General features: G+C 69.6%; 1 protein-coding gene across 3 annotated transcripts; it reads right to left on the reverse strand.

The window, feature by feature from the left end:
- Positions 1-73: 73 nt before the first annotated feature.
- On the reverse strand, positions 74-8,755 carry TSLIG3C (tRNA splicing ligase complex subunit 3C). 3 transcript variants are annotated; one of them, XM_075917959.2, is made up of 8 exons: positions 8,425-8,755; positions 7,200-7,345; positions 6,843-6,980; positions 4,907-5,085; positions 4,418-4,501; positions 3,424-3,540; positions 1,577-1,744; positions 74-1,441 (listed from the first exon to the last, which is right to left on the reverse strand). In XM_075917959.2, exons 1-8 carry the CDS (start codon positions 8,442-8,444, stop codon positions 1,307-1,309), a joined length of 987 nt encoding a protein of 328 aa, XP_075774074.2. In that variant the 5' UTR covers positions 8,445-8,755; the 3' UTR covers positions 74-1,306. The 3 variants fall into 3 exon arrangements, with proteins under 3 accessions (XP_075774074.2, XP_089625980.1, XP_089625979.1); XM_089769854.1 differs by lacking the exon at positions 8,425-8,755 and having other exon boundaries at positions 6,843-6,977; positions 7,200-7,457; XM_089769853.1 differs by lacking the exon at positions 8,425-8,755 and having other exon boundaries at positions 7,200-7,457.
- Between the last annotated feature and the right edge of the window lie 3,965 nt (positions 8,756-12,720).

Raw genomic sequence — 12,720 nt, forward strand, 5'->3', positions numbered from 1 at the left:
CTGGCAGGTCACAGTGCAGATGGGGGCAGGGTACAGGTGAGAGCATCTGTCTGTCAGGGCTGGTGGGGGGGTCCCCAAACAAACACTGCAGCCCCCCCAAAATCCAAGGCTCTGCAGCCCAGGCTTCGGTCACATGACATCACTGGAGTGCCCGCCCACTGGCCGCGAGGGGGACCCCCTTGCACTTTGGGGAAGGGGATTGAGGGGCCAGGGTGAGGCTGGCTGCAGCCCAGCTCCACCTTCCCTCTGGGTCCCCCCTCTGCCTTGGGGCCCAGCACCATTCCCCTGGGCGGGGGGGCCGCACTGCAGGATCGGGCCCATGAGACTCCCCCAGAGTCCCCCTGCTGGGCCCCAACTCGCCTCGTGCACCCGCAGCTGCAGTCAACCCCGGCCCCCCCCCCGGGCTGCAGCAGCCTGGGTCTTGGCCACGAGCACCCCTGGGTCCATTCCAAGGGGAGACAAATCAATCCCGGCACAAACTGAACTTTGCTTTATCCCCCCCCATCGCGCTGGGGTTTAAAGCCACCGGAAACGTACAGCCCCCAGCTCCCGGCCCCTCCCCCAGCCTCATTTTACAAAGCCCCGCCCAGCCGCTGAGACCTAGGCCCCGCCCCCGCACGCCACGGCCAAACCGGCACGTGCAAAGTGCACCATGGGACGGTCCCAAGTTCATAGTCCCAGAACCCAGGAGACCTGGCTCCCAGCCCCCCTGCTCTAACCACTAGCCCCCACTCCCCTCCCAGACCTGGGGACAGAACCCAGACCCTGGCTCCTAGCCCCCCTGCTCTAACCACCAGGCCCCACTCCCCTCCCAGACCTGGGGACAGAACCCAGCCCCTGGCTCCCATCCCCCCTGCTCTAACCACCAGGCCTCACTCCCCTCCCAGAGCTGGGGACAGAACCCAGCCCCCGGCTCCCAGCCCCCCTGCTCTAACCACCAGGCCTCACTCCCCTCCCAGAGCTGGGGACAGAACCCAGCCCCCGGCTCCTAGTCCCCCCTGCTCTAACCACCAGGCCTCACTCCCCTCCCAGAGCTGGGGACAGAACCCAGCCCCCGGCTCCTAGTCCCCCCTGCTCTAACCACCAGGTCCCACTCCCCTCCCAGACCTGGGGACAGAACCCAGGCCCTGGCTCCTAGTCCCCCCTGCTCTAACCACCAGGCCCCACTCCCCTCCCAGGGCTGGGGGAGAACCCAGGCCTCCCGACCTCTGCTCCCTCTGTGCCCCCACCCGGCTGCAGGCCCCTCTGCACAGAGCTCTGGAGTCCGTGCCCTGTGCCAGGTGCGGAGACGGAGCCAGAGCCAGCTTCACTTCTTCTTCTTGCCCCGCCGGCCCCAGCGCTGCTGGCCTGCTCCCCCCTCGCGCCGCTTCTCCCAGGTGGGCATGGGGGGCTCGATCTCAGTGGGGCGCCCCCCCCGGTCCGGGACGCCCCCCATCAGCACCTGCGGGGAGGGAAAGAGCAGCAGAGCTGAAGGGAGAGAGGCCCAGCCCCCGCCCACCAGACCTGGCGGCGCAAGAGGCGGGTGGGGGGGGTTGTGACCACGCTGCCCCCCCCCCCCCCCGAGCGCCCCACCTACCTTGTTGATGGCACAGCTGGTGCGGTGGCGGCAGCGGCCGGTGCTGGCGCTGACGATGCGCGAGGCGTCCGCGCGGGCGGCCAGCAGCCGGGCCAGGGACACGCCGGGCGCGGCCGATTCCACCTGGCGCAGCGGGGACACGGCAGCCCGCAGGGCGGCGCCATGGGCCTGGGGGGAGGAATCCGCTCTGGCATCTCCCCTGCACCCCCCCGGCCCAACGACTCCGGGCACAGAGCACCCCCCGCCAGCCAGTCCCCCTTCGGGTGGGGGGAGCCAGCCCCCCCCGAGGGGACAGACCCCTTCCCCATTCCCCCCCCCACCAGCCAGCCCCCCCCCGAGGGGACAGACCCCTTCCCCATTCCCCCCCCCCACCAGCCAGCCCCCCCCCCCCCCCCCCCCCCGAGGGGACAGACCCCTTCCCCATTCCCCCCCCCACCAGCCCCCCCCCCCGAGGGGACAGACCCCTTCCCCATTCCCCCCCCAGCCAGCCCCCCCGAGGGGACAGACCCCTTCCCCATTCCCCCCGCCAGCCAGTCCCCCTTCGGGTGGGGGGAGCCAGCCCCCCCCGAGGGGACAGACCCCTTCCCCATTCCCCCCCCAGCCAGCCCCCCCCCGAGGGGACAGACCCCTTCCCCATTCCCCCCGCCAGCCAGTCCCCCCCAGAGGGGACAGACCCCTTCCCCATTCCCCCCCCCACCAGCCAGCCCCCCCCCGAGGGGACAGACCCCTTCCCCATTCCCCCCCCAGCCAGCCCCCCCGAGGGGACAGACCCCTTCCCCATTCCCCCCGCCAGCCAGTCCCCCTTCGGGTGGGGGGAGCCAGCCCCCCCCGAGGGGACAGACCCCTTCCCCATTCCCCCCCCAGCCAGTCCCCCCGAGGGGACAGACCCCTTCCCCATTCCCCCCTCACCAGCCAGCCCCCCCCCGAGGGGACAGACCCCTTCCCCATTTCCCGCCCCCCAGCCAGCCAGCCCCCCCCCCCCCCAGAGGGGACAGACCCCTTCCCCATTTCCCGCCCCCCAGCCAGCCCCCCCCAGAGGGGACAGACCCCTTCCCCATTTCCCCCCACCAGCCAGCCCCCCCCAGAGGGGACAGACCCCTTCCCCATTCCCCCCCCCACCCCCCCCCAGAGGGGACCCCCCCCCCCCCCGCCAGCCCCCCCCCCCCGAGGGGACAGACCCCTTCCCCATTTCCCCCCCACCAGCCAGCCCCCCCCGAGGGGACAGACCCCTTCCCCATTCCCCTCCCCCACCAGCCAGCCCCCCCCCCCGAGAGGACAGACCCCTTCCCCATTCCCCTCCCCCACCAGCCAGCCCCCCCCCCCCCGAGAGGACAGACCCCTTCCCCATTCCCCTCCCCCACCAGCCCCCCCCCCCCCCCCCGAGAGGACAGACCCCTTCCCCATTCCCCTCCCCCACCAGCCCCCCCCCCCCCCCGAGAGGACAGACCCCTTCCCCATTCCCCTCCCCCACCAGCCAGCCCCCCCCGAGGGGACAGACCCCTTCCCCATTTCCCGCCCCCCAGCCAGCCCCCCCCGAGGGGACAGACCCCTTCCCCATTCCCCCCCCCACCAGCCAGCCCCCCCCGAGGGGACAGACCCCTTCCCCATTTCCCGCCCCACCAGCCAGCCCCCCCCGAGGGGACAGACCCCTTCCCCATTTACCGCCCCCCAGCCAGCACCCCCCAGAGGGGACAGACCCCTTCCCCATTCCCCCCCCCCACCAGCCAGCACCCCCCAGAGGGGACAGACCCCTTCCCCATTTCCCCCCACCAGCCAGTACCCCCCAGAGGGGACAGGCCCCTGCCCCATTCCCTGCGCCCCTGGTTGGGATTGGCCCAGTTGCTCACCGGGGCGCGCTCGGACCAGAGGAAGGCTTGCAGCGTGACTTCGAAGCGTGTGACCATCATGCGCTTGCGGCACTCGTACTCGGTGCGCAGGGCCTGCCGGATCCCCTCCAGCGCCGCCTAGCCAGGGCGGAGAGACCCGCTCAGCCTCAGAAAGCCCCCTCCCGCTGCCAGGAAACTGAGGCACAGGGCGGGGGAAGGGGTGCAACCTGTTGCAAGCCAGACAGCGAGGTGCAGTGGGAGTGGGGACAACCCAGGGGCCCGGCCCCGCCCCAGCCAGGGCTCCAGACCCAGGGGCCCGGCCCCGCCCCAGCCAGGGCTCCAGACCCAGGGGCCCGGCCCCGCCCCAGCCAGGGCTCCAGACCCAGGGGCCCGGCCCCGCCCCAGCCAGGGCTCCAGACCCAGGGGCCCGGCCCCGCCCCAGCCAGGGCTCCAGACCCAGGGGCCCGGCCCCGCCCCAGCCAGGGCTCCAGACCCAGGGGCCCGGCCCCGCCCCAGCCAGGGCTCCAGACCCAGGGGCCCGGCCCCGCCCCAGCCAGGGCTCCAGACCCAGGGGCCCGGCCCCGCCCCAGCCAGGGCTCCAGACCCAGGGGCCCGGCCCCGCCCCAGCCAGGGCACCAGACCCAGGGGCCCGGCCCCGCCCCAGCCAGGGCTCCAGACCCAGGGGCCCGGCCCCGGCCCCGCCCCAGCCAGGGCTCCAGACCCAGGGGCCCGGCCCCGCCCCAGCCAGGGCACCAGACCCAGGGGCCCGGCCCCGGCCCCGCCCCAGCCAGGGCACCAGACCCAGGGGCCCGGGCCCGGCCCCGCCCCAGCCAGGGCACCAGACCCAGGGGCCCGGCCCCTTCAGGGAAGATCTGGACGCTCCCTGCGACGTGAGGGGCAGGGCTGAGCGGGCCTGGGAAGTGGCGTTGGTGCCGGGAGCCGCTCAGCGCCTAACTCCCTTGGGCAGGGAGCCAATCCCAGAGTGGAGCCGCCAGGTCTGTGCCCCCGGCCGTACCCACTGCGGAGCCATCAGGGGAGCCCTCAGCAGCGGCGCCATCTCCTGGTGGTCATGGGGCAGCGCAGACAGGGCCTCCGCCACCTGGGGGGGAGGGGAGAACATGCTCAGCAGGGGTGGGGATGGGGGGGCTCAAGGTGCCGGTTGGTTCCCTCCGGAGCCAGATCCGAGCCGGCACCCCCCTCCCCCCGCCCCAGCCAGTCCCAGAGACGCCAAGCCCCTGCTCCTGCCCCCCTCCCCCCGCCAGTCCTGCTCTGGGGCAGGATCCAAGCCGGTACCCCCCGGCCACAGGGACAGACCCCTCCCCCCGCCCCAGCCAGTCCCAGAGACGCCAAGCCCCTGCTCCTGCCCCCCTCCCCCCGCCCCAGCCAGTCCCAGAGACGCCAAGCCCCTGCTCCTGCCCCCCTCCCCCCGCCAGTCCTGCTCTGGGGCAGGATCCAAGCCGGTACCCCCCGGCCACAGGGACAAGCGCCGCATCCGACTCCTCACCTTGGATTTTATGTCCCCCAGGAGCTGGGGCCCAGGGGGGGCCAGCTCCAGCCCCCCCAGAGCCTGGCAGATGAGCTGCAGCTCCCGCCAGGCAGCATCGGCCCCCTCTCCCTGCGGTGGTGCAGGCGGGCGCTTCCGGCACAGGAGCCGGGCCGCCTGCAGCTCCGAGCTCAGGAAGTCTGGGGAGAGGCAGGGGTGAGCCGTGGGGGGCAGGAGGCCAGCCCTCCGATGAGGGGCTCTCCATCCACGCCTAGCGTCCACCTCCAGATCACCCACTAGCCCACACTGCCCTCCCAGGGCCCAGGAGTCCGGGCTCCCAGCCCTGCGCTACCCACTAGCCCCCACTCCCCTCCCAGGGCCCAGGAGTCCGGGCTCCCAGCCCTGCGCTACCCACTAGCCCACACTCCCCTCCCAGGGCCCAGGAGTCCGGGCTCCCAGCCCTGCGCTACCCACTAGCCCACACTCCCCTCCCAGGGCCCAGGAGTCCGGGCTCCCAGCCCTGCGCTACCCACTAGCCCCCACTCCCCTCCCAGTGCCCAGGAGTCCGGGCTCCCAGCCCTGCGCTACCCACTAGCCCACACTGCCCTCCCAGGGCCCAGGAGTCCGGGCTCCCAGCCCTGCGCTACCCACTAGCCCCCACTCCCCTCCCAGTGCCCAGGAGTCCGGGCTCCCAGCCCTGCGCTACCCACTAGCCCACACTCCCCTCCCAGGGCCCAGGAGTCCGGGCTCCCAGCCCTGCACTACCCACTAGCCCCCACTCCCCTCCCAGAGCCCGGGAGTCCAGGCTCCCAGCCCTGCGCTACCCACTAGCCCCCACTCCCCTCCCAGAGCCCGGGAGTCCGGGCTCCCAGCCCTGCGCTACCCACTAGCCCCCACTCCCCTCCCAGAGCCCGGGAGTCCAGGCTCCCAGCCCTGCACTACCCACTTAGATCCCACTGCCCTCCCAGAGCCCAGGAGTCCGGGCTCCCAGCCCTGCGCTACCCACTAGCCCCCACTCCCCTCCCAGAGCCCGGGAGTCCGGGCTCCCAGCCCTGCGCTACCCACTTAGATCCCACTGCCCTCCCAGAGCCCAGGAGTCCGGGCTCCCAGCCCTGCGCTACCCACTAGCCCCCACTCCCCTCCCAGAGCCCGGGAGTCCGGGCTCCCAGCCCTGCGCTACCCACTTAGATCCCACTGCCCTCCCAGAGCCCAGGAGTCCGGGCTCCCAGCCCTGCACTACCCACTAGCCCACACTCCCCTCCCAGTACCCGGGAGTCCGGGCTCCCAGCCCTGCGCTACCCACTAGCCCCCACTTCCCTCCCAGAGCCCAGGAGTCCGGGCTCCCAGCCCTGCGCTACCCACTAGCCCCCACTCCTCTCCCAGAGCCCGGGAGTCCGGGCTCCCAGCCCTGCACTACCCACTAGCCCACACTCCCCTCCCAGTACCCGGGAGTCCGGGCTCCCAGCCCTGCGCTACCCACTAGCCCCCACTTCCCTCCCAGAGCCCAGGAGTCCGGGCTCCCAGCCCTGCACTACCCACTAGCCCACACTCCCCTCCCAGTACCCGGGAGTCCGGGCTCCCAGCCCTGCGCTACCCACTAGCCCCCACTTCCCTCCCAGAGCCCAGGAGTCCGGGCTCCCAGCCCTGCACTACCCACTAGCCCCCACTCCCCTCCCAGAGCCCGGGAGTCCAGGCTCCCAGCCCTGCTCTATCCACTAGCCCCCATTCCCCTCCCAGAGTCAGGAGAGAACCCGGAGTCTGGGCTCCCAGCCCCCCCCCCGCTCTAACCACTATCCCCCACTCCCCTCCCAGAGCCAGGGAGCGGACCCAGCGGAGCAGCCTGTGGGTCTCTGGGAGGGAAGTGGGGATTACTGGTAAGAGCAGGGGCAGGCAGCAGGACTCCCAGATTCTGCCCCGCCCCGCCACTGAGACCCACAGCCGCCCCGCCAGGACCTACACAGCAGCTGGAGGCAGGCGTGGGGGCTGCCCAGCCGGGCGGTTACAGCCCCGGTGGTGAGCGCAGGGTAGGGGCAGTGCAGCTCCTGCAGCAGCCCGCTCAGCTCGATCTGGAAGGTCTCGGCGTCCTCGGGCCCTGCTGCGGCACAGCGGGGAGGTGAACCCTGGAGCCCCGGGCAGAGCGGCGATCCCCACTGCGCACAGGGGAAACTGAGGCACGGAGCAGCGGCAGCGCGTGTCCGGGTCTCACAGGGAGTCTGGCAGAGCGGGAAACGGACCCGGGTCTGTGACCACTGGGCAGCGCTCCCACCCCAGGACTAGCCAGTGAGAGCGAAGCCAGGGCCCGCAGGCAACTCACCGCTGGTGGGGCTCAGGTCCTCCTCCAGGGGGCACAGGGCCCGGAGCTCCCCCACCAGCCGGGCGCAGAGCCCCGTGAACCTTGGGCTCCGCACCCCGGCCTGGGCCAGCTGCAGGAAGCTTTCCTCCGAGAGCGGCCCCTCGCTCCTGGGCACACGCGAGGGGGTCAGAGCCGCGGACCCCGCCGCGAGAGCCCCCCGGCCGCCTCCCCCCCCCACCATCGCCCCCCGGCCGCCTCTCCCCCCCCCGGCCGCCTCTTCCCCCCCCCACCAGCCCCCCCGGCCGCCCTCCCCCCCCACCAGCCCCCCCCGGCCGCCTCTCCCCCCCGGCCGCCTCTTCCCCCCCCGCCGTCCCCCCCGGCCGCCTCTCCCCCCCCAACCCCCCCGGCCGCCTCTCCCCCCCCCACCATCCCCCCCAGCCGCCTCTCCCCCCCCCCCGTCCCCCCCGGCCGCCTCTCCCCCCCCACCATCCCCCCCCGGGCCGCCTCTCCCCCCACCGTCCCCCCTGGCCGCCTCTCCCCCCCACCAGCCCCCCCGGCCGCCTCTCTCCCCCCCACCAGCCCCCCCCGGCCGCCTCTCCCCCCCCAGCCCCCCCGGCTGCCTCTCCCCCCCCCCACCATCCCCCCCCGCCGCCTCTCCCCCCCCGGCCGCCTCTTCCCCCCCCGCCGTCCCTCCCGGCCGCCTCTTCCCCCCCACCATCCCCCCCGGCCGCCTCTCCCCCCCCACCAGCCCCCCCCGGCCGCCTCTCCCCCCCACCAGCCCCCCCGGCTGCCTCTCCCCCCCCCCACCATCCCCCCCGGCCGCCTCTTCCCCCCGGCCGCCTCTTCCCCCCCCGCCGTCCCCCCCGGCCGCCTCTTCCCCCCCACCATCCCCCCCGGCCGCCTCTCCCCCCCCACCATGCCCCCCGGCCGCCTCTCCCCCCCCCCCCACCAGCCCCCCCCGGCCGCCTCTCTCCCCCCCCCACCATCTCCCCCCGGCCGCCTCTCCCCCCCCACCATCCCCCCCCGGCCGCCTCTTCCCCCCCACCAGCCCCCCCCGGCCGCCTCTCCCCCCCCACCATGCCCCCCCGGCCGCCTCTCCCCCCCCCACCAGCCCCCCCCGGCCGCCTCTCCCCCCCCCCACCATCTCCCCCCGGCCGCCTCTCTCCCCCCCCCACCATCCCCCCCGGCCGCCTGTCCCCCCCTCGCGCCCCGCCCCGCCCCGCCCCGCCCCTACCCCTACCCCTACCCCTCCGCCTCGCGCTCCATGGCCGGGCCCCCCCCGGGCCGATTAAGTTCCCAGCCTCCGGCCTGCGCAGATCAGCCCTGCGCGGGGCCCCACCCCTCTGCATCCCGATTGGCGGCGAGACAGCGTGGGCGGGGCCCGAGAGGCACAGACGTTGATTGGCTGAAAGGAGCACTCCTTCCAGCCAGTCAGAGTGTTTCTTTAGTGTCAACCCCCCCAGCCAATCAGACCCTTCCTTTCATTATCACTGATTGTTCAGCCAATCAGAGCACCCTCCTCCCATATAACCGGCCTGCCAGCCAATCAGAGCCTCTTCAGTCTCTCGTACCTGCCTGCCCGCCAATCAGGAGCCTCCGTCCCATATAACCCGCCTGCCCACCAATCACAGCCCCCCTCCCATGTAACCTGCCTGCCAATCACAGCCCCCCCATATAACCTGCCTGCCCGCCATTCACAGCCCCCCCATATAACCTGCCTGCCTGCCAGTCAGAGGCCCCCCCCCCATATAACCTCACTTTCAACCTGTCTTCCCTCCCCTCTCACCCACTTCTGGCCAAGTCCCGAGCCTCCTCCATGGGCACCAGAGACCTGCTGGTCTTGTGCTGGCCCCCTGGCTCCTGCCCCTCCCTGCTAATATCGCCCCCCCCAGGGCCAACTCCCCAGGCTCAGCCCGCCCCCCCCCCCCCCCGGGCCTGGCTGCGGCAGGTTGGGGGTTTTCTAAGGCCAAGAGGGAGATCTCCCCCCCCTCAAAACTTCTCCCTTCCCTCCACCTCAGGCCTGGGCTTGTTTTAGTGCCCGTGGCAGGGGCAGGTTTCCAGGCCAGTAGGGCCACGCTGGGGGCAGGGGTGGCAGCTTCTGCAGGGGCGGGGGCAGCAGCGCTGGAGCGTGCGGGAAGACCCCCCTGGGAGCGCGTGGGAAGACCCCCCTGGGAGCGTGTGCGCCGGGGTTCACTGCTCACGTGCCGGCCCTGCGTCCCTCGCCACACTCCCCTTTTGCCTGGCCTCTCCCCCCGTGGCGCTGCCCTGTCGGCGTCCGCAGCGACCACCTCGAGCGGCCCAGGGCTCTTTCAACAGCGCAGGGCCCAGAACGAGAGGGGCGTCAACACGCCAGGCACCTCCGCCGGCCGGGGCACGTCGGCCTGCACGGGGCAGGAGCAGCAGCTCTGGTCTCTTGTTTCCACGCTAGTGTGAGGGGCCCGGGGAGGCCGTCTGACTGGAAGCGCCTCCCCTTCTGGAGCAAACTCTTCCTGATGGTGTTGCAAGAAAAGCAGCTGACGCTCCCGGCTGCCAGCACCGAACGGGGCTGTGACTGGCATCTCTGAATGCCTGGACACGTGCCCAGCCACCTGGCTCTCACTGCTCCTAATGATCCCTTTCTGGCCCCGTACATGCAGAGAGCTCAAACCAGCACCTCCAGACACCCCCACCCCAGAAGGAGGGGGAAGAAATTTGAGTCACTTTTGCTAAGATTTAATATACAACATACACTTTTAAATAGAACATTCTCCTCTCTCCCGCCCCCCTTTGTAAATACACAGAAATTACAATATTGAATATACAAATCTGATAAAATACTTAAACAAGGGAAAGTTAGCTCAGCAATCACAAAAAATGATTCTTGTTTTAATAACTTTTGTCTTGGTTGGTTTTTCTCTCCACGTGTTTTAGATATAAAATAGCAGTGACAGCATCTCCCTCCAGCAGTCCCATTCACGACCGGCTTGCCCACCCTTCTGTATTTTGCCAGGCTCCCTGGTGCATGGCCCCCCGGTTATCAGAGGGCCTGTGGCGCACGCAGCATCGCCAGCTTTATACAGTGAGGATTCGGCTTGCTCTCCAAGGAGAGGTTGAAAAAAGAACCAGGGTGGAGGAATGGGACTAGGACCCAGTTTGCTAACTGAACACTCGCAAACCCGCCTGCCCCGGCCCTGACCTCGTCTACACTGGGGTAAAACTGGGGTGGCTCCATTGGGTTCACATGGGCGCCAGATCAAAGCTAGTTTTGTTCTAGTTCATTCTCTTGTCTCCAATAGAGGCCAGCAAAGAGCTGCTGTTTCAGCATGGCTGGCCTGTAGGGGCCCTTTCCTCCTGACCCGCCAGCTCCTGGTGCTTTTCACAAATACCCCAGTTTTCTAGAGGATGCGAAGCTCTTGGCCTCGAAGGAGATGTCTCCTGCAGCCCTATGATCCTATGAGGGCTTGTGTCCCTGAGTTCCGCAGACCAACTGTGCAGTGGGTAGAAATACATAAATGAGCATATCAGCTTTCAGGCTGGGAGCTGAAGGGATTAGGTGTCAGGCGCCCAATGTATTAGGCACCGGATACCTGAGAAACAGCCCAGCCTCAGTTTACTGACTTCTGTGGTGTTACTCCAGAATTACACCACTGTAAAAGAAGAATCTGGCCCCCGAAGCTGCACCCGTCTTGTAATCACCCCGTTGAGCCAAGTATCAGAGGGGAGCCGTGTGAGTCTGGATCTGCAGCAGCGGCGAGGAGTCCTGTGGCACCTTCTGGACTAACCGATGGATTGGAGCAGAAGCGTTCGTGGGCAAAGGCCCCTTGGTCAGATGCCTGCAAGGCCTCCTTGTCACCACTGATCCAGTTACTCCCGGGTATCACCACTGATTCAAATCAAGTTACTCCAGACTCACACTGATTTACCCCAGTGTAACACAGAAGAACATCAGAGCGGCCAGACCAGGTCAGACCAAAGGCCCATCCAGCCCAGGTCCTGTCTGCCCCCTGTGGCCAGAGCCAGGTGCCCAGAGGGAGGGAACAGAACCAGGAAACATCATGTGATCTCCCCTGTCGCCCATTCCCAGCTTCTGACAAACAGAGGCCAGGGACACCCTTCCTGCCCAGCCTGGGTAACACCATCGATGGACCGAACCCCCATGAATCTTTCTAGCTCTTGTGTTAACCCTGTTCAAGCCCTGGCCTTCACAACTTCCCCTGGCAGGGAGTTCCACAGGTTGACTGTGCGCTGAGTGAAGAACAACTTCCTGCTGCCTCGTCATTGCCTCTTAACACTATTGATTTAACCCAAGACCCCCGCTCAATACCCGTGTAACTCCACGGAGCCAAACAGAATGCTCCTGATTCGCTCCATCGATCAGGCCTGCCCCTCCTCTGAGCCACTGGCACTGCCCCGATCCGGATGTGCCTGACTCCTCTGGGCCAGCAGACGCAGGGGTCCCGACCTGTCCCCGGATCAGACTCTGCTTTTCTATCCCGCTGGATGCTGCAGGGACACCCCCTCCCCCCACCAGCTGTCTAAGCCAGGCAGAAAATAGAGAAATGCAAAAGAGGTGGGGCTTGTTGCAAGCCCCTCCCACAGCCCAAAGCTCCACCCACACCCCAGAGCCAGCTGGATGCAATGGCAGAAGGGGATTGGACGTGCCCCTGGCAGGAGGCCAGTTGTGCCTGGCGGGAAGGCAGACACCTCCCCTGCCGTGTCACAGCGGTGCCCCCGAAGAGCCGCCCGGGGTCGGCGCCTCAGCTGGGCTCAGAGCCCTGGGCTCCCCCTGGCTTTCAGTGCTCGATTTCTTTTGCCTTCCCCTCCCCACGGATCGTGAGACAAAGTGCCTGCAGGCAGCTCGCTTCGCCGCCCCCAGGTTCGCAGAGCTCAGCCCCGGCTCTTCCACCCCCCGGGAACACTCCTGGTGGCTTGGCACCACCTCGTCTGACCTGAGCCCAGCAGGCTCCCACCCTGCCCCCCCGGGAGGCTGCACAGGGACGTGCAGACCGGGGGTGGGATGGAGCGAGACCCGAGCCACATCAGGGTTAAGTGACATGCCAAAGGCTACACAAAGCAGCTGCAGAGCTGGGAACAGAGCTCCGGAGTCCTGGCACCCAGTCCCTGCACTAACCACTAGGCCCAGCACAGAGCGGAGAACCCAGGAGTCCGGACTCCCAGTCCCACTGATCCAAGCCACTAGCGCGTCCTGCCTCCCGCCCACCACAGCCCTGGACGAGATCTCAGCTTCCCACCCCCTAACCCTTCCCCACTGGATCCTACCTCCCCGCGGTGGGCGAAGAACCCGGCGGAGTCCTGACGTCTCCCTCCAGCTCCGTAGGGCTCCAGCCGCCCTGTCCTGCGCTAACACGCGGCGAGGCGCCCGCTGGGTTCCATGCAGAGGGACCAGGGCTGCCCAGCTCCGATTTGCTCTGACCCTGGGCCAGCAGCTCGCCAGCTTCCCCAGGTGGTACCAGGGAGGCCGGCACAGCCCTGGGCAGAGCCTACGAGCGCCCGTCCCCCTGCATGTGGCCGCAGGCTGCCTCCCCTTGCCCGTTTGGTGGGG

The sequence above is a fragment of the Pelodiscus sinensis genome, chromosome 18 (genome assembly GCF_052426305.1).
Source record: "Pelodiscus sinensis isolate ZL-2025 chromosome 18, ASM5242630v1, whole genome shotgun sequence".
In the NCBI taxonomy this organism is placed as follows: domain Eukaryota; kingdom Metazoa; phylum Chordata; order Testudines; family Trionychidae; genus Pelodiscus; species Pelodiscus sinensis.